The following is a 21,709-nucleotide window of genomic DNA, read 5'->3' on the forward strand; positions in this document are numbered from 1 at the left end:
ATGTTTCACTTTGAATTTACATTTATTACAATGGGCTAAAGTAAATCTTTTTCAACAGCCGGTATACAAAGACAAACATGCGAAACCATTGATATCAGACGAACGCCGGACGGTGTCGTGTCCGGATCTAAGTGAATGGCCAGTGCTGCGAAGAAAATCAGAGATACAAAGAGAGCAAAACGTATCCTTATTAGAAAGTCAAGTGAAAAGACGCCGAGCATTATCTGAAAACGTAGAGGATTTAAGAGCTCGAGGTATGAATCGGGTTATGTCAGAAGGAGCACTTGAACAAATCGATAGGACGGCAACTTTTGAAAAAGGGACTGCCTCTGCTGTTGCTCCTGATACAGAAACAGATGAACTCTTAGCTAGAATCGCTGAAAGAAGATTGCCCGTGGCAGCTGATCATTCGATCGATGAGGTAAGTTTCAAAACATCTCAGGATTATATTTTTCTATAATAAAACTTAATTTAATACAATAATTTATTTGAGTGGCGGGTGTTGGTCTAGTGGTTAAGAGCGTGGCTTTGTAAGTGGGAGATCCTTAGTTTGAATCCCGCGTATTAATTCTTTTTATTTGTTAGAAAAAATTATTTATAGTAAAGTAAGTGCTTCCTAATTTGTAGTTGGACGTTAAACTCCGCCTGAAAAAATAGGCGATTAGTTTACTTTTACTTTTCAATAATTTATTTTTGAATGTGAATCTGAAAATGTTTGAATAAAACTGTCAAAGAATACTTTAAAGGCACTTCCCAGTAAAATGAACATACTGCAATAACTTACGGAACACATTGTTGTATGGCTCAATTACAGTTCAGCCAGTTCTACGATTGTTCACAGTTCTAATCATTTTGATAATATTAGTTAACTTAACAGCTAGGGATAGGTTCTAAAGAATTGTAAAGATGACTTAAATCAGAATTTAAACTTCTTGATCAGCAATATGGATTTCACTTGTCACTACCAACCGTAAGAAGAATCGCTAAGGAAAGAGGTACCTTAATTTGGAAGTGGTGCAATACTGGTCATCACTGAATTATTAGTGTTAATGTAGTCTGCGCATATTTAGAGATAATCCGTATTTGATAATTAAATACATGTCTTTTGCTTTAATAAAATAGATGGTTAAAATATTGTGCAGGGCTTACCGAAGTCAATTTTGAACGGTATCGTTTGTACTGGTGCTGACACCTGTGATGCAGTCCGTCAATTCAGGGGAATAAACAGAAAGACCCTTTAGTTCAGAAAGAACAGCTTTAGTTAGAGGGGCAGATAAAATTGCGAGCAGTTCTTGCAGCAAGGTAGAACTGAACGGCGTAGAACACGCGGCGGGAAACCCTTAATTTTTATGATTGCTGTTCTCTTACTTCTATTTTTTCTAATTTCTTTTGTTAAAGCGTTCACATGTAGTTTACCAGCAATGGTAACGTAGTTTTGAGATGGTAGCTTCTTAAGAAAGGGCGGGCGGTAGTTGGATGTAAAAAGCGCCTGAAAAGTAAGTGAACTCTTTTGTTCACTTACGTTATTGAATAACTTCTAAAAGTGGAAACTCTACTTATTAACGAACACTGTAATCTCATTATCTATATCTCGATGTCGTAAATAGAACTGGAGGTTAAATAATCGCAATGTTTATTGGTTTCTCTCCCACCCTATTATCAGCTACTCAACCGCATTGAATATCTCAATTACATCCCACCTAATTATATGTACACATTGATGTTTGTGTAGTTAATTAGGCTGAGTGTAAAAAAATTATATAATATATGGCGCAGTTTGCAGTCACTCTCTTCTTCTCAACAATAACTCAATACTCTCACGTCGCTCACATACTCGTACTTTCAATCATCTTCTAGATAAGTATTTTTCTACTCATTCCGCAAGTATATTTCACGTATTTTTAGTATCCAACAGTATAGTTAAGGTCAAATTAAAGTACCGGAAATGCATCTGGGTTTCGATGTCCAAAACAAACAGTTGAAAATAAACTGGTGACAGTTTGGAATTGAATTGAAAAGTGAGGCACTATTTTTGTTTCTAGATATGTAATCTTAAGTTAAAATATGTTATTGAACTGTGGTGCGCGCTCCATGGATCCCTTGCATTATGCTATGATAAATTAAATACAAAAATTGATTTTATTTTCACAGTGATTCTGTGTTTTTTCAGAAAACTAGTATGTTGCAATACACCTGCAAAGAGATAATACAATTTTGCCGCAAAAAAGAGAACAATTTTCCTACAAACACTACAGTATTCACATAACCTAACAGATCGAGTTTTTGCAGAAGAAATTTTTTTTTTTTAATTAGTTGTTGCCAAGATATTGACTTTAAAATAGTCTTCCATCAAATAAATATATTTCAAAATGTATAGCTAATTAGCCTAACAGCTAGACTTGCAAATTCACTTCTTTATACCTCCTACACTAAGACCGCCGCGTGTAAAGTAATTTATTTTCAAGGACATTTGAAATATTAAATTGTTCTACAGAACATATTCCATCGTCATATTTTGTATTCTTGCTAAATCTCATAGGGTCTCACTACAACTAGTTCTAAATAAAACAAATAGTAGCGCATCAAGATTTTATTTAGAGGTTAAGTTTTCTTGGTTTTAAATTTAATATAAGTTTAACGTGACCAAAAATTTTGAAAATAATTCGAAACTTAAAAAAAAAGTTTAATAAGTCTAAAGTCTAACAAAAGAGTTAGTAACTTTTTTTTTAACGATATTTCAGTCTTTAACTAGACCTCTGGTCCGCTTGAGGTACAAACTCTCTGCCTTTTGTAGAGTAAAGTTTCAGTGAGGCTTTCTGTATTTCCGTGGCTGCTCTTTTGCCAAGTATTGGTACATATTGTCTGTGTGCAGCTAGCCAGACCCGAATTTTCCCTTGGATTCTCAAAGTACCAGAACCAAAAGCCGAGTGGTGAGTCCCACAAAGCGTGGAAGCGTAAGCTTTCGATGGTAAAGTAATCGCCTATTTTTCCAGGCGGGGCTTAACCTCCAATACAAATTAGGTGTCGTGGACGGAAGGGGAAGCTCATACTTTACTATAAACAATTTTTTCTAACAAATAAAAAGTAGTCATACGCGGGATTCAAACTGGGGATCTCCCACATATAAAAAGCCACGCTCTTGACCACAAGACCAACACCCGCCCTAGATTTCGAAGTTCAAATAGCGATTGAAAACCCAGGCCAGAAGACAGCCATGAAAGTTCATTGTTTAATACGGTATTGACCAGAAGCTTCTTGATGGGCCACCGAAGACTAAGAAAAAGCACATGGGAATGCCAAATGTCTCTCTAAAACAGTTACAGTTATTCTTTTCTCACCTTGGCGCAATATATTTTACGTTTTTGTTGCACCATGTGCTACATCTTATTATTGATGAATTTTTAGGAAGGCGGACTCCACCTTTTTTCGGACGAGGACATCTTACAAAGTGAAGTGCACAGTACTCAGGGCAGCTGGAACTGTTCTTGGGGCCGAGCAAATCGCCCGATGATGAGAAGGAGAGCCGGCTCGGACGCTCCTTACACTGAACAACATTTACCACTCGCTATTACTGACCGAGCTTATGATAGACAAAAGACTTGGTCTGGTGTGGACTCTTTGCACACTCGTACGTTAATCAAGAACATGAGGTAGGTTTCCCCATAACATTAAAGCAGAGTATTTTCCATAAAATTTCTTCATCTCACTAATAAGTTTGGCTTTTCGACATATTTAAATAGCTAGCTAGTTGTGAACACTCACAACTTTGTCTTACAACTAATTCCACAGGACTAAAAACTAAAACAATATTTCGAACTTAGAATTTAAAAATAATAAAGTATCATTTACACAAATTATATTATAAATGAAAAGTACAGAGGAAAAATTAATTATTGTATAATAGAAAATGCATTTATATAAATCGTGTCGAAATGATAAAATATAAATAATTAAAAAAAAAAGCAAAACTATTAAAATTAATAATAATAACGTTTACTACAATGAATGAAAACAGTTGAATTAGTTATTAAAGAAAGTAACGATTCTTTTTAGAATAATCAGGCGCATTACTGTAATTTAAACTATTTATATTATCGCGCCTCTTTAACACGTCTAACTACATGCAAATAGTACTGGCATTCAGCCAAAAAAATGGAACAAATTATGTTCATTCACTCCATAAAGCATATATGTAATTCTCTTTCTGATTCAGACCGAAACACCAAAACTGTTTATACATATATATCTCCTTAACAAAAACTTACAGTTTAAAATGTTAAGTATAAGGGTTGATTAAACGCCAAAAGGTACACAAATCAGCTAGTACCCAACATTTCATTCATGCTTAGCTGATATAATTTAAGTAATTTTGCTGCATTAACTTTTCCTTCACATTTTTTAGAAATTATTAGATGTCACAGACCCTTATGCTGGCCATTTTCATCTTCAAAATATTTGTTCAAGTAGCACTATAGATTGACTTTAATATCTATTAATCTATAATAACAAACTATTAATTACAGGTTAAAAAGAAAAAGTTACAAAAAAAATTATGAGGCTAAAAAATTCAAAACCTTTTTTTAAAAAATGCTTATACCAACATACATCAATGATTTTATTTAATTGATTTATTTTTAAATAAAAATCGTCGATTTAAGTTCATTCTTCGATTAAAGTAATTGTTATTTTATGTAGTAGTCATACGTTTATAATAATAGGTAATAATTATCTGACTTTATCGCAAATAATATAGTTTTCTTCAATTACACTCTCAATGTAGCTGTTCTTCTCACAATGTTGTATATTTGTAATATAAAATAAATAGGATAAGCATACTTTTAGGACAGCTAATTATTCCAGTATTTTACTATAAGTAAAATTAGGGGGACTAAATTAAATTACAATTGAGAAATGAATAATTATTGTTGAATAATCTACTTGTTATTAACTGTGTGTTATTTGTGCTCACGAATATTTCGGTAAGACGAATTAAAGACTGAAATATTGTTTTAAATCCACGATTCAAATTTAAACAGTAGCCGACTCTAACTTTGTCTTTTTCTACTTTAACATGCATGTATATGTGACTACTCTGAATAAAGGGCATATTAAAGATAAATCCGAAGAATAATTTGGAATAGAGTTAAAGTACCTATTTAAAAACGAAGATATAATAAACATTTTATCATAATTATAACAAAATAATATTATGAATGAACTGGCCAGCATAAGGGTCTGTGACATCTAATAATTTCTAAAAAATGTGAAGGAAAAGTTAATGCAGCAAAATTACTTAAATTATATCAGCTAAGCATGAATGAAATGTTGGGTACTAGCTGATTTGTGTACTTTTTGGCGTTTAATCAACCCTTATACTTAACATTTTAAACTGTAAGTTTTTGTTAAGGAGATTTTTGTACCTTTTGGATAGATTTTCATTTTTGTCTATTTTGCAAAGTTACATATCTGCTTTACAGATTTTTTTAAAATTTGTAATAAGCTATTCTATCATTTAACCTGATAAGGTGTTAAGTCAGAACCGTCACTACCATTGGAGAGATCTTTTTAAAGAATGATTATAGTTGCCATCCTCAATAACAACTTTTTTGAGAAAGCGTTTTGAATAAAATAGGAAGGTAATTTGTACGTAAATAGCAAAATTAAACTGCGATTTCAGTACTTCCCTTTAAGAGGAGTAAGAAAAATAAACTGCGATTACAGTATTTCTCCCTAAAAGGCAAAGAGGCAAAGCTTTTGAATCGAACTACAATTCATTGTTATAAATTGGTTCAATCATTGATAATTTTAACGATAGCAATACTTCCTCTTAGTAGTTGTAAGAGCAAGATAACACTTCACAGCCATGTAGAGGAGCTTTAATCACTTCATGCTAAATTTTATCAAAATCGGACTAAGCGTTATAGATATATTGGTAATAATAGTTTTAGAAAGGGCCTTACTTGGGTGGGGCAAACTCCCCTCCTCATGAGGCACAGCGTCGAGACTTTTAAAGTGCAAATCTGTTCAAAATTTCGATTCGTATGACACTTCATTCATGAAAATCGGTTCACATGTCGATAATTTGAAACGATTGCTATACTTCCCCTTAATAAGTGTAAGAGCAGATCGTCGCTTTATTGTTACGTAGGGGAGCCATAACCCTATCATCCTACCAAATTTTATCAAAATCGGGCCAAGATTTACAGAGTAATTAGTAATAATCATTTTGGAGGGAGCCTTACATAAAAGGGGCTAACTCCTCTCCCATTCGATGTACAGCATCGAGACCCCCAAAAGGCACATCTACATAAAAGTCCGAATAGAATGACACCTCATTCATGAAAATCGGTTCACGCGTTTAGGCGCTACGTAGTTTACAAAAAAGGTAACAACAACAAGAAGAAGAAGAACAACAACAATTTCTGAAAAAGCCGTTTTTGCTCATTTTCGGCAACTTTTTTCTCGAAATCTATTAGGTATAGGGGGTTGCAAAAAAATTACAGTTATAAAGGAGGGTTTGCCCTATATTTTAAAGAAAATTTGGGAATTTTATCTTTTATAGAAAAAAATTGTCAACGTTGGGTGTTTTTTAACGTTATGCTTTTTCGTGCAGTTTTTGATGATCAACCCTTATACAACTGTCCTACCGGACAGTTTTAAAAAATTCCCAAATATAAGGGTTGATCATCAAAAACTGCACGAAAAAGCGTAACGTTGAAAAACACCTAACTTTGACAATTTTTTTCTCTTTTTCTATAAAAGATAAAATTCCCAAATTTTCTTTAAAATATAGGGCAAACCCTCCTTTATAACTGTAATTTTTTTGCAACAGCCTAGATTTGATAGATATTGAGAAAAAAGATGCTGAAAATGAGCAAAAACGGCATTTTCAAAAATTGTTCTTCTTCTTCTTCTTCTTCTTCTTCTTCTTCTTCTTCTTCTTCTTCTTCTTCTTCTTCTTGTTACCTTTTTTGTAAACAACGTAGCGCCTAAACGCGTGAACCGATTTTCATGAATGAGGTGTCATTCGAGTCGGAATGTTATGTAGATGTGCCTTTTGGGGGTCTCGATGCTGCACATCGAATGGGAGAGGAGTTAGCCCCCTTTATGTAAGGCCCCCTCCAAAATTATTATCATTAATTACTCTGTAAATCTTAGCCCGATTTTGATAAAATTTGGTAGGATGACAGGGTTAGGGCTCCCCTACGTAACATTAAAGCGACGATCTGCTCTTACACTTGATAAGGGGAAGTATAGCAATCGTTTCAAATTATCGAAACGTGAACCGAGTTTCATGAATAAAGTGTCATTCGAATCGAAATTTTGTACAGATTTGCACTTTAAAAGTCTCGACGCTGTGCCTCATAAGGAGGGGAGTTTGCCCCACCCAAGTAAGGCCCTTTCTAAAATTATTATTACCAATATTTCTATAACGGTTAGTCCAATTTTGATAAAATTTAGTAAGAAGAAGTGGTTAAAGCTCCTCTACGTGGCTGTGAAGTGCCATCATGCTTTTACACCTACTAAGAGGAAGTATTGCAATCGTTAAAATTTTCAATGAGTGAACCGATTTTCATCAATGAATTGTAGTTCGATTCAAAATCTTTGCCTCTTTGCCTTTTAGGGAGAAATACTGTAATCGCAGTTTATTTTTCTTACTCCTCTTAAAGGGAAGTACTGAAATCGCAGTTTAATTTTGCTATTTACGTACAAATTACCTTCCTATTTTATTCAAAACGCTTTCTCAAAAAAGTTGTTATTGAGGATGGCTTGGGGACCGCAACTATAATCATTCTTTAAAAAGATCTGTCCAGTGGTAGTAACTCCGACTTAACACCTTTTCAGGTTATAATGATAAAATTAAATTTATTATTCCCAATTTTAATAAAATCTGTAAAGCAGATATGTAACTTTGCAAAACATACAAAAAAGAAAATCTGTCCAAAAGGTACAAAAATCTCTTTAACAAAAACTTACAGTTTAAAATGTTAAGTATAAGGGTTGATTAAACGCCAAAAGGTACACAAATCAGCAAGTACCCAACATTTCATTAATACTTCATTGATATTATTTTAAGTAATTTTACTACATTAATTTTCATTAATATTTTTTTGAATTTATTAGATGTTTCACAGACCCTTATGCTGGCCAGTTCATTCATTTTCTTTTTCTTTTTTTTTATGATTTAAGTCGCTTCAACAACTTCAACAATCTGCGGTTATTGGCGCTCGCAGCTTTTTTCAGTGCACTGCCGGCCTCCGGACAGTGTTCTCTCGTTACAGACAACTCTGTCCATCACCCGGACAGTGAGCTGTAAGAAGCTCTTAGAAAGAGAAAATCTAAGGGTCAGCAGCTGGATTCGAACCCGGAACCTCCACGTGGGAATCCAATATGCTAACCGCATAGCTAATCCCTTCCCTTTGTTCATTCATAATATTTTATTTTTTTGTTATAATTATGATAAAATGTTTATTATATCTTCGTTTTTAAATAGGTACTTTAACTCTATTCCAAATTATTCTTCTGATTTATCTTTATTATGCTCTTTATTCTGAATAGTCACATATATCGTATGTACGTACATGCACGTTAAAGTAAAAAAAGACAAAGGCAGAGTCGGCTACTATTTAAATTTGAATCACGGATTTAAAACAATATTTCAGTCTAGAATTCGTCTTTCCAAAGTATTCGTGAGCACAAATAACGCGTAGGTAATATCAAGTAAATTATTCAGCAATAATTATTCATTTCTCAATTGTAATTTAATTTAGTCCCTCTAATTTTACTTATAGTAAAATACTGGAATAATTATGTTAGCTGTCATAAAAATATGCATATCTTATTTATCTTATTACAGTCAATCTAAGTTAAATGGTGTTCTACTTGAACAAATATTGTGTAGATTAAAATGGCCAGCATAAGGGTCTGTGAAACATCTAATAAATTCAAAAAAATATTAATGAAAATTAATGTAGTAAAATTACTTAAAATAATATCAATGAAGTATTAATGAAATGTTGGGTACTTGCTGATTTGTGTACCTTTTGGCGTTTAATCAACCCTTATACTTAATTAACATTTTAAACTGTAAGTTTTTGTTAAAGAGTTATAGAAAAAGAGAGAAAAATTGTCAAAGTTGGGTGTTTTTCAACGTTACGCTTTTTCGTGCAGTTTTTGATGATCAACCTTTATACAACTGTCCTACCGGACAGTTTTAATTATATACATATATATTATATAAACTTTTGATTTTAAAGAACCAGCGCAAATCTGAATCAACAGCAGATATAGCAGCAAAAATTGGAAGTGAGGCCTCATGATCAAAGTATAGCTCCCTTTGAAAATCTGGTTGAATTCGCAATGCTTGAACTATATCTTTGTTTCTATCCGCCGTAGCAAGACATATTTATTGTGTATACTCGAGCCGCTTTCTCTCTTTCATCCATCTGCAGACGGTAGATTGATCAGTTTGGTTGGTCTAGAGATTCCACTTTATCATATGTTTTACACTATACCTAAATTATCATACAATATTTTTTTTGATGCGTGTTATGACTGATAAGATCAAAGATAAAGTTACCAAATGTTTAACCTGATACACTCTCAGGTTTGAGATTATCAAAGTGGGAAAAATTGAATAACTGAACTAATAAATTGAATCATAATATATTGTGCCGTAATTGAAAACCTCAAAAAAAATGAAAAACACATTCAATAGTTTCCTTGTATCTAATCCTAATCGAAATAAAAAGTTTCAGCTTCCTGTGATATATAGTTTTTTAAAAATTTTGTTCTGCCCAAAACAGTTTCTTTTTCAACCGGGGGGGGGGGGGGTTCAATACGAATATTTTCGGTAAAAACACAAAATAGAAAAGTTCATTTAATCGCACTACTTTCCTTATCTGAAAAGAAAAGATAAATTCTCAACCAAAATGAAAAAATAAGTTTTTCCATGCAATTATAAATCAGAGACAACTTTTGAGGGATTCGTCCAGCTTTATGCTTACTAAGCACTGAGACGTAGCACTTAGTTATCACATTAACAGTAATAACATAAGACATACTTCCAAGAAAATTTATTTACAGAGTTAAGGGTTCACCTGCAACTTACCTTTAAAGTTCCATTTAAATATTCTTTGATATTCAGAGTATAGTAGAAAATCATTCGGAACTTTTTTTTCAAAAAAATTGCAAAAATTCGTAAATTGAACCCAATTAGTCCGGCTTATCAAGAATCTAATTCCAGCATTTAATTTGCGAAAACCTCGAAACTGTGTCAAAGTTTTTACAATTCTTTTGATATTGTTTCCTATGTTAACTGCCCGCCATTAACCTGTTAGGATATACCATCTTAAAGAAAGTTAAAAGGTGCTTTTCTTTTTTGGTTTTAGAGCCAGAGGAGGAGAAGGAATCACCGGCGATGTTAATGTAATAAAAGAAGAAAAAGACCGTCCAACTAGCGGCCTTCGTCGGTTGTCAATGGCTGCACTTGCATTCTTTTCAGACAAACAGCGCAAGAAATCAAAAGAAAATGGACAAATCAAAACTAGACGCACTGGAAATACTTTTTCTAGAAACAGCTCGTCACATCGCCTTTCTTTACAAGAGAATGATCTGAGGTCAGATAGTCCTTTGGAAAGTGATGTTTACTTGACTGCACAAGGAGTACGAAGGCCGAGTTTGCTGGAAGCGTTAGCTCCACATCAGATAGGAAACAATCCACCTGCAATCAGTCCAGTTTTGGAGCAGACAACGCTGGCAGACTTTATCAGAGTTAGTTACGAATTTCTTAAAGCCGAACGTTATTGCTTTCATATTTATGTCACTACTGCTGCAGAGCATTATTGTCTCGCAAGAAACTGAGACAAGTGGACTTCTCGGCCCTCCACGTCTTTATTAGGGATCCTATTCTGGTTGGAACATCTTTACTGCTGCTTTCTATTACCCTGATATCCAGTTATAAAGACATGCTCCTTAAAGGGTATATTTAATTTATTAGATTGTTGTTTTTGGCACTAAAGATCACTTAGGGTTATCTCTTACGGAGAACAATTGTTTTTAGGCCTAATTGTAGGTTATTCGCTGCTCTGTTTTGAATGAATGATTTGCAACTTTCTAAAAACCGGATTTCATCTGTTTGGATACGAGACTTCTTTCAGCACAAATTCTTGAGTCCAGATTGAAACTGACCAGGTGACTAAAAGAATTATCTTCTATTCTGAGTGCCAGGGCACATCGGAATTTAGAGTTGGCTGGTCAAATCAGGAATCTTACTCCCACTCACCAGTCTCTAGCCAGCAGTTCTGTGTCGTTTAGAATACGGTTGACGAGCTTTCTGGCATTGAAACCCTTACAGCATTCATTCTGACAGTTAAGCTTCATGGATACGACAGAGAAAGGTTAATTTGTTAGTGAAATGTTGTGGGATCCTAGACAGACTTCTCTCAGACACCTGTAGTTTCCTCTCTCATCGTGTGGCTTAGGACGTTAGGACGACAAATTGGCCTTTCTTGGTTCCATTTTGTAGAATTTATAACTGTGGAAGACCTCTAAAAGAGAAAAAAGAAATCACGAACATTTTCGAGGTTGAACGTAAAATCAAGCTAGCAAATTAGGTGCATTCGCGTAAAGAAGTATAAACTTTTCTTAAACATGTTTCAAACTATGTTGTGAGTAAGTCCACTGTTAGTAAGTAAAAACCACACACAGGATTCGAACTAACTATCTGGAATGAACTAAGAAATGCATCTCTAAGTACTTGCGAACATCACACAACATATGCACAAGGTTCTGTGTTTGTTATTATTGCAGTCTTATTTGATAACCACAAAACGAGAATTCATAAGACTTGTGTCCATCGGTAGATGGCGGGCACTAAATCTAACAATCGGCCAACTTTTTAAAACCTAGGGTCTCTCAAGTGTTTTTCATTATTTTTGGTGACTGATTCATTAATCCAGAAAGAATAATGCCAATTTCAGACATTACTTTTTCTTCCTTTCGGATCTTTCATTCACTTTAAATTCAATGATAATAAAGGGAGATTCTATAAAACTGGTAGATCAGTTACCTAGACAACCATGGTTTAAGGGAACTATCACTAATAAATGGGTTGTTACGACAATAAGCAGGTTGAGAGCGAACCACGCTGTGTGCGGTTCGTATCTTCACAGGATCAACAAAAGGTCCTCTCCTCTTTGCGTAGATTGCAATGAGGAGGATTTCAAACATATAATAATGATATGTCCACGTTATGTGGTAGAAAGGAAACGAATGTTTGACGATATATACAGGTATTTAGATGCACAATTTCGCTAAGAAGACATAATATTCTCCACCAATATCTATGTGCTTAAATCTGTAGCAGAGCTAGCAATGAAATATGAATGTATATAGAAGTTATAGAATGAATGCAAGAAAATATTACATGATTACGTGATTTCAATTTCGGTTAAGCTATAAGGATGGCAGGTGCACAGAGTACTGATCCATCCATTAGCTGTAGTTTTTTGTAAATAGTTGTATATAGTAGAGGGATAATGTGTGAAGCGAATGTATTTATAAGTAAGAATGGAGAGTGAGTGATATTCTAGTGATAAGCACCTAGACGATGATGGCTGTATACATAGACGATGCTCACTGTATGGCGAAAGCTAATGCCAAAAAAAAAGGCAAACAAAACAAAAATTCAATTATATGAGAAAAATAGTTAAAATTACTGAGGCGCCACGGTAGCCGAACGGTTAGAGGCGAGACCTGCAAAGCTAATACGTATTATGGTACTGGGTTCGATTCCCGGTCTTAGGCCTTGGATTTTATTTAATGTTTAATAAAAGAAATTTACAGTAAAGTACGATTGCTAGTCCCCTCCGTCCACGACACCTAATTGGTAGTTGGACGTAAAGCCCGCCTGATAAAAACAGGCATAAGTTTACTAGTCAAAATTACTGTCATTTGCAGGTAATGGCATCATTAAGAAGATTGGAAGAGCAAGCTCACAGGCGATCTCAGAACGGAAGCGTAAGACAGAGCAGACATCCAAGTCTTAGTTACCTGTTCAGCCAGCAGCAAATACCACAAAATGGGGAACGTCGTCTGTCACAAACTGCAGTAGGACGAGGACCAGAAATCTTGACTAGAAGACGTGCAGCATCTGTTACACCTGTTGCTGGAGGGGTATTTCCTATTAGACCGTCAAGAAACTCGGTACCTCAGCAGGTGTCACCTTCCTTTATAATTACTCCACCAGAGGAACGACATAGATTTTCCGTACATAATGTCCCGTCCAGATCAAATACACCGGCCGCTAGAAGTAGAGCTGAATCTTTGACGGAAATAATCACTAATCCTTAATTTAATTTTTTATTTTTCGTAGACGTTTCCGATAGATAATCCATATTTATATTGCAGGTTTTTATGTCTGTTGCATCTGGGCAATCCCATCACGGATGAAAGACTATAAGTTCCTTCAAAAGCAACTGATAACTTTACAGAAGTGAGAATTTATTTTATGGCTATTTTGAAATCAAAAACTTTTACTGAAGTAGACATTTTATGAAGCATTTAATTTCAACAATGCGATTCAGTATTTAAATGATACTCTGAAAAGATTCTTTTCAATCAGTAGAGCGAAAGTCTTTTTATTAAATATATTAGGTATTTTTAGCTATTTAATCCAGAAATTGTTTCAAGAAATTTTCATTTAGTAATTGCGTTAAAAGAAGTGGAATAAGTGTTCGTACCAGATTCTTATCAGTAAGTACCCCAAAATAAGGCTATTATAATATGTGGACCAAAAGGTTTGCCCTTAAAATACAGATCGCTCATTCGATATTCGCTTGCTCAACTCATATTCGATTCTAGGTAAAAAAGTTGACTGACAGGTTTTGTTCATAATGAATCGTTAGGTTTACCTATATTTTTGTCCGTAAAGACTCGTTAATCTTAAGAGTTTTCCTGATGTAACCGCCTACATTAACTTTTTATTAGATAAAAATTATCAAATGTTCACCATTAATGAATCACGAATTATTATGCAACCAAAAATTAAAGGAATAAAAAATACAAAAACGCTAGTTGTAAATATATATAATATCACAAATAATTATTTACATAATAAATAATTAACAAAAGTCAAGAGTTTTTTTATTATTCCTTGGAGCTGTAAGCCCTATACCTCTCAACTGACAGATATAAACAAGTGAAATATTAATTTATTACTAGTTTCTTATTTTAAAATACCTATATATATGTTTATAACTTTTAAATATATTCATGTTTTTATATTTATATTTTGAAATCAGTATTTACAAAAGATTTATCTGTATGTTTTTGTTTTCTTTGAATATGAAAATTCACAAACTTAAGACACAATGTTGTAATAAAAACAATGGTTGGTAGTGAGATAAGTGTTGGTCAAGTGACTTGAGGCGAATGGTTCTCAAGGAGCGGGGCCGCGCTGTCCGCTGGCGGCGCAGTCACTACTAGCCTCGTCTTAGTCCCGGCCTCCGCATTCATCTCAGAAAATATACTAATTAAATTATTTAAACCAATCAGATAGCCATCTTCGTGATTGCCTACTACCCAGGAAGATGCGTGATCAATCGTTATTCTCTTTGGAAGTTCTAAAGTTTTGGCAAAGTCTATTAGCCAAACATTGGCATTCTTCTGATCGTGAACGAACAACAAGGAACTGCCAATCATCTGCAAACATTACAAAGAACACATTAAAAGATATAGTATCATTTTTATGCAATATTCCTTAAAATCACAAAAGTAAAAAAGACACTACCTCATGTGTATGGAAGAAATTGGATACTTCCAGAGTTGCTTTGATCGCTTTCAGCCTTTGAATGTACCTGGGCTGTCAACAATTTATACAACCAGATTCAGATTTATTATGAAAAAATGCGTATTTAAAATTTAAAATAACAATTAAGTTCTGAATAAAGAGGACTTGATAAAAGATAATAAAGTTACCTTTTTAAAATACCATATTCCGAAATTATGCCTTTATCTTAAGTTGAATGGAGTTGACCATTTCAAAATTTGCCATTATTTTCATATCAACATTTCTTAAAATTTTATTTTTACTGCAACACTTTCTGCTCTACCATTACTCACCAATATATAGTTAGTAACATTAATATCAGAAAAAATTACTTATTACTTTTGTATGACGAAAGAATAGATGTTTAGAAATAAAATATTTATTTAAAAATTGGGATATCTTTAAATGACTCTTTTTTTTTACATTTTTTAGCAGTCGATAGAATATAATTTTTAAACATTGCACTGATTCCGGAGATAAACTAACTATTGAAAACCAACAATCTTTTAATTATACAAATATTTTATGTGCCAGCCTTTCTGTCAAATTACAATTTAAAAATGTTTACTAATCAAGAATTGAATGAACCATCTTGTTGCTAAGAGCAGTGTCGATTTTAACCCATTTTTCTTTGAATATAGTTCGTTGAATGAAGGTCCTTGAATTTTTGTTTATCTTGTCCGCAAATAAACTTTTAAATGTTGTCATGGCTCTAGTTGGATTCAATCTGGTAACTAAACTGTATGGACAATCCTAGAGCAACTGCTGCATTATTTGCAATGTATATCTTCTGATTGAATTTACGAATTCTTAAAATATCCAATTTTAAATGAGGCTGAAAGGCACTCTGACACAAGGCACACAGAATATTGGCTCGGATATTTTTGTTATTCTGAATTATCACAATAGTTCTTTAATGATTTCTAAAAAACAATTTAAAGTTTTTTAAAGAGTTATACTGATTACAGACATTACAGAATGTGAGCAGTGTTTGTTAACGACTTCAGCACACTTGCAACGATTAAAAATCCTAAAGATCTTACAGATTCCAAAAGCTTAAAGCATGCGTAAGATCTCACCACCGCTAATGGGAATCCGTCAGCAAAATCTTTAAAAGCTTCTTTTATTTGTGCTAGGGTCCTGGTGGTTTTGAAATCTTTACTTGACTTGCCATCACTCTTCTTTATACCTTCTATCCTGAAGCCTAAAGTAGCTGTAGACGATATGGTCTCCCTCCAGACCATATACCTGCAACAATACAATTCACGATATAAGATAGGATAAAGCAACACAAACAAGGTTTAAATGTTTGCTCAGACGATGACACTTTTCCTGATTTCATCAATGTCCATTATTACATGGTGCACAAAAACCAAAAAAATGCATCTTCTCAAAACCTTGATTCTCTAGCATCGTTTTGCGCAACTTCAAGAGGTCATTTAAAAAAAAGTTATTAACAAGTTATTAAAGAACTGCATATTACACAATATATTCTTTACCAATAACAACACACACACAGAATACATATTCCTTCAGGTTCTATAAAATGATGGGGTAAAAATAATAATAATATTCCATTTAAGGGAAGAGATTAGCTATGCGGTTAGTGTACTGGATTCCCAAGCGGAGGTCCCGGATTCGAGCTGCGACCATTAGATTTTCTCTTCCTAGGAGCTTCCGGTGATAGACAGTGTTGTCTGCAGCGAGAGAACACTGTCCAGAGGCCGGCAGTACACTGAAAAAGCTCCGGGCGCCAATAACCCCAGATGTTGACGCGCCTTAAATCATTAAAAAAAAGGTGCATATTAGAGATTTGAATTGGAATTTTTGTTTTGCTTGGATTCTCATTTTTGCAATGTACTGTACTATTTATTGAACATTGATTAAAACGAGGAGACATTGATTCAACGAATATTAATCTGTTAGCAGATTACATTAGTTCTCAGCTACTACCCCATTTTCACAGCAAAGCATTATGCTCGTAAATACAATCCGTGACTATTTTGTTAAATAGGATTTGGTAATTAATTATAATAATATAAACCTTTATTTTGCAAAAGAAAATTATACACTAAAAATTATACACACTTGTTCTTCATTCAGAAATTAACATTATTCTTTTTCCATTTTTAATTAAATTATTAATGTTAATAATATTATTATTTACACAAAATCAGCCTTATCTAAGGTTTTAAGTTGAAATTCAAGAAATTTATGCGTCTTACAATAAACAATTTAGCACAATAAACAAACAGTAAATAAAACAAAATTAAAAAAAAATCAAATTATAAGCCTTTTAATTTGAATTTAATTTACGGAATTCGTTTGCCCTTAATTCTCAAAGGAATTTCTCCGTAATTCACATAAATATTCTAACTGTAAAACTATCACTCTGCCAATATTAACTACTTAAAACCGAATTTAACTTCACTTTCTTCACTAATCTAGCGATGTGCACACTATGCCATCTACCCAACAACTCGGTAATTAATTAGGAGAAATAAAAAGTCAAGATAATGGTCTTTAGAAACGTTAATAGATGGAGAAGAAAGATAGATGGTGGTATGGAATACGGAAAGTACAGGTTGTGAGTGTTTATAACATTTACCCAAATCATTTTAAATAATGACATGGTTTCCAAACTAAAATAACAATATTCGAATTCTCCAGTAACATCTGGATTAATCTATAGCAGAGCTAGCTGTTGGCAGTGGTGAGTAACAGTGACAGAGGTTCTGAGTGAGTACATGTCTGACATGGTTAAATAAAGGATCTTTTATAAAAGTACTGTTGTTTTATTGAAGAGCAATACAAAACATGGTGTCAGAAGTGGTCGAATTTGATTTTTAATTCGTGATAAGTAAAATAACAATGTCGATGTATTCGAACCTGCCCATTCCAGGCTATTTGGAGGCGGGTCCGGGACTGGTTGAGAATTGGAGGATTTTTAAACGAATGTGGCACAACTATGAGATAGGTACGGGTCTAGAAAAAGAATCCAGCAGTCGCAGATCGGCAGTTTTCAAGACGATTATTGGTAAGGAGGGATTACGAATAATCGGCCAGTTGCAGATGGAAAACGAGGAAGACATTGAGGCGCTGATATTAGCCCTGGATAAGGAAATTACCCCCAAAAAGAATGTGGTATATGAAAGGTATGGGTTTTTTTCTACATACCAAACTCAAGGAATGCAATTTTCGGAATTTATAAGAATATTAAAAGAGAAAGCTGCTAGCTGTGAGTTTGGCGAGTTAGAGGGAGAAATGATACGAGATCGGTTTGTAGTAGGCATTATTTGTAATGATTTAAGCAAAAGGCTGCTTAGTACAACAGAGTTAACATTACAAAAATTGATTGACACAGCTAATGCCGTAGAGGAAACTGAAAAACAAGTACAAAATATGAAAAAAAAGGAAGAGGGCGCCGAATGTGAGCTAGAAAATGTGATGATTTTGAAAAAAGAGGGAAAGAAGACTATCAATTCAAGAAAATGTAAATTTTGTGATAATATGCATGAGTTTAATAAAAGCAAGTGTCCGGCATTTGGTAAGCAGTGTAGAAAGTGTTTGAAATATAATCATTTTGCCATAGTTTGCCATGCAAAACTAGACAAAGTAAGGGAAGTAGAGGATGTTGGAAATGACAGCGATTTGCTTAAAATTTCGACCAGTGAAATGAGAAAAATGACCATTTCTTTGAATATAAATGGACTAAGTTTACAGGCGCTAATAGACACAGGAGCGACCTGTAATGTAATTGGGTGGAATCACATAAATGCCATGGAACCTTGCCCTATGGTTAGGAATACAAGGCAGAGACTGAAGTTTTTCAACGGAGCAAGAGAGCAAGCGGCAGGCGAATGCACTCTGCCCATTAAAATCAAGAGAAAACTTTTTCAGGTAAAATTTTTTGTGACGAACCATGAAGAGCTTATATTAGGATTAGGCACTGCGTTAGAAATGGAATTAATTAATCCTGATAAGGAAGTTTTAATACGAAAGACCGAAGTGGAAAAATATAAGGACGTATTCTCTAAGGAGTTAGGGGATATTGGAACCTTAAAATTACAACTGAAAAGTGATGCGGTTCCAGTAATAGAATCTCCTAGAAGATTTCCTATAGGTGTTAGGAGGCAAATAAAAGAGGAATTGGAAAATTTAGAACGTCAAGGAATAATAAGGAAAGTGAACAAACCTACTGAGTGGACTACAAATATGGTGTTAGTGGTGACACAAGGAGAAACCGGATATGCATTGCTCCAAAAGCACTAAATGATAATCTTATAAGAAATAGATTTATGATACCAACAATCGATGAAATTCTACCCAAACTAACCAAAGCAAAAATATTCAGTGTTTTGGATGCAAAAAATGGATTCCATCAAATGAGGTTGTACAAAAAATCGCAAGAACTAACAACATTTTGGACTCCATATGGAAGATATTGCTACCAACGATGCCCATTTTGATTGTCAATCGCTCCCGAAGAATTTCAAAGACGTATGTTTGAAATAATGGATGGCATAGAGGGCATAATAGCCATCGCAGATGACGTTTTGATATATGGTGAAGGAGAAACGATGGAAGAGGCTGTTAAGGATCACGATAAGAAACTTACAATGGTATTTGAGAGAGCTAAGCAGAGAAAATTAAAGTTGGAAGTTAAATAAGGATAAGTGCAAATTCAGACAAAGTGAAATTAGATATATCGGACACATTTTTACCTGTGAAGGAATCAAGGCAGACCCGATGAAATTAAAGGCAATAACTGAGCTGCCGAGACCGGTGGATGAAGCCCAAAAGAGGTCATTCTTGGGAATGGTAAATTATTTGGCCAGATATGTACCAAACCTTTCGAGTGTAGCAGCACCGCTTAGAGAAGGTGGAAGCTGGGAAAGAGCACAAGAAGAGGCGTGGAAAGCCATAAAAACTAGACTGATGAAGACACCAATTTTAAAATATTTTGATGAAAACAAAGAAATTTTTCTTCAAGTGGAAGCAAGCAGTTATGGTTTAGGAGCAGTACTGTTACAGGATGGGCTACCGGTAGAGTATGCCTCTAGAACTTTGACCAAGGCAGAAAAGAAAAACGCACAAATCGAAAAAGAGACCTTGGCAATTTTATTTGGGGTAAAGCGGTTCGAGAAATATATATTTGGGAAAAAGATTCAAGTGGAATCAGACCACAAGCCGTTGGAAACGATATTTAAAAAGAGTATGAGTGAAGCACCAAAAAGGATTCAACGGATGCTTCTGGAGCTAATAGGGTTTGATTTAGTCATAAATTTTAAAAAAGGTGCTGAAGTGAGCATTGCAGACGCATTGTCCCGATTGCCGTTAGATGAAATGCCTGATGAAGAGTTAGTGATCGCAAAAATAGTGTCAGAAACAGACGTTCTTGGGCAGACAGGAATGAGTTTGAAAACACTAAAAGAAATAATAGAGAACCTGGAAAATGAAGCTGGAATAGAGATGGTAAAATCATATATATTAAATGATATAAAATTAGTACCTGAGGAAGTGTGAGACTGGTGGAAAATTAGAGATGAACTAACAATAGTGGACCGAATAATATTAAAAGGCCAGAAAATATATGTTCCGGCAGGAATGAGAGATGAACTGATAGAGAAAATTCCTCTAGAACTTTGACCAAGGCAGAAAAGAAAAACGCACAAATCGAAAAAGAGACCTTGGCAATTTTATTTGGGGTAAAGCGGTTCGAGAAATATATATTTGGGAAAAAGATTCAAGTGGAATCAGACCACAAGCCGTTGGAAACATCAGGGGGTGGAATCATGCATAAGATATGCAAGGACTAGAATCTTCTGGTTCAAAATGAACCAAGATATTGAAAAAAAAGTGAGGCAGTGTGTGATCTGCAAAAATCTTGATGATAAAAGAAATCAAAAAGAGACTCTTATATTAAGGAAAGCCCCAACATATCCTTGGGAGGACCTGGTGGTTGATATATTTTGGTTCAAAGTATTGGTGTACATTGTATGTGTGGACTATTTTTCGGGATTCTTCGAATTTGGAAGAATCCAGGATATCAGTACATCAAGTACTATCGCTTGGCTAAAGAAGACATTTGCAAGGTATGGAGTACCAAAAGTTCTGTTCAGTGACGGAGGAACTAATTTTTGCTCCAAAGAATTTGATTCGTTCTCGAAAAAGTGGGGATTTGAAATGAAAATTTCTTCACCACATCATCATCAGTCGAACGGTAGAGCAGAGGCAGCAGTAAAACAGGCAAAGAAATTGTTAAAAATAAGAGAAGAAGGAGGCGATCTGGAGGCAGCACTGCTTGGAGAAGTACCCCAACTACTTTGATGACAACAAGCCCAGCTCAAAGAATGTTTGGACGCCATATTAGAACTATGGTACCAGGAACAGACAAATCTCTTCAAACGGAAGTTCATCTGACAAAGGCTAGAAGGGAAATTGATATTAAAAAACACAAGTACAAAAAGGAATACGACAAAAAGGCAAGAGATTTGGGAACGTTGAAAATAGGCCAGAAAGTGAGGATATTAATAAATCCGGGAGTCAAAAGAGTAATATGGAAATCTGGAATAATCAAGGCAAAAGTTGATAAAAGGTCGTATATGATAAAAGTGGATAGACATTTGTACAGAAGAAACAGAGTCTACATTAAAGAGGATGGAGGAAAAATGGAGAGATGGCATGACGATATGAGGAGTTGAGTAGGAATGACAGAGCAGACAGTTGAGCCTTTAGCACAGACAGCGGAATCAGGGAGTCCAGAAGAACAGCAACACTCAGCGGAACCATTATCGGTTCAGAAGGATGGATCACAAATTTCAGGAGTTCAGGAGGGGAAGATCATCACTAGATCTGGAAGGGTGGTGATCAAACCCA

The 21,709-nt window shown here is 34.4% G+C and overlaps 2 protein-coding genes across 5 annotated transcripts in view; one reads left to right on the forward strand and one right to left on the reverse strand.

The window, feature by feature from the left end:
• The window catches only part of Ork1 (open rectifier K[+] channel 1), a 70,506-nt gene extending 56,374 nt beyond the window's left edge, over positions 1–14,132 (forward strand). For all 4 annotated transcript variants that reach the window (XM_074127122.1, XM_074127123.1, XM_074127126.1 and 1 more), the window contains 4 exons: positions 59–421; positions 3,406–3,650; positions 10,392–10,773; positions 12,961–14,132. In XM_074127122.1, the coding sequence (XP_073983223.1) occupies positions 59–421; positions 3,406–3,650; positions 10,392–10,773; positions 12,961–13,353 (1,383 nt within the window). In that variant the 3' untranslated portion in view covers positions 13,354–14,132. The remainder of the gene's footprint in view (positions 1–58; positions 422–3,405; positions 3,651–10,391; positions 10,774–12,960) is intronic.
• IP3K2 (Inositol 1,4,5-triphosphate kinase 2) overlaps positions 14,073–21,709 on the reverse strand; it is a 57,262-nt gene continuing 49,625 nt past the window's right edge. Inside the window, exons 7-9 of the mRNA XM_074125149.1 lie at positions 15,910–16,078; positions 14,792–14,863; positions 14,073–14,703 (exon numbers count right to left, since the gene is read on the reverse strand). Coding sequence (XP_073981250.1) covers positions 14,416–14,703; positions 14,792–14,863; positions 15,910–16,078 — 529 coding nt within the window. The 3' untranslated portion in view covers positions 14,073–14,415. The remainder of the gene's footprint in view (positions 14,704–14,791; positions 14,864–15,909; positions 16,079–21,709) is intronic.

Source organism: Rhodnius prolixus, unplaced genomic scaffold (assembly GCF_049639745.1).
Source record: "Rhodnius prolixus isolate KJV_2025 unplaced genomic scaffold, Rpr scaffold_3, whole genome shotgun sequence".
In the NCBI taxonomy this organism is placed as follows: Eukaryota; Metazoa; Arthropoda; class Insecta; order Hemiptera; family Reduviidae; genus Rhodnius; species Rhodnius prolixus.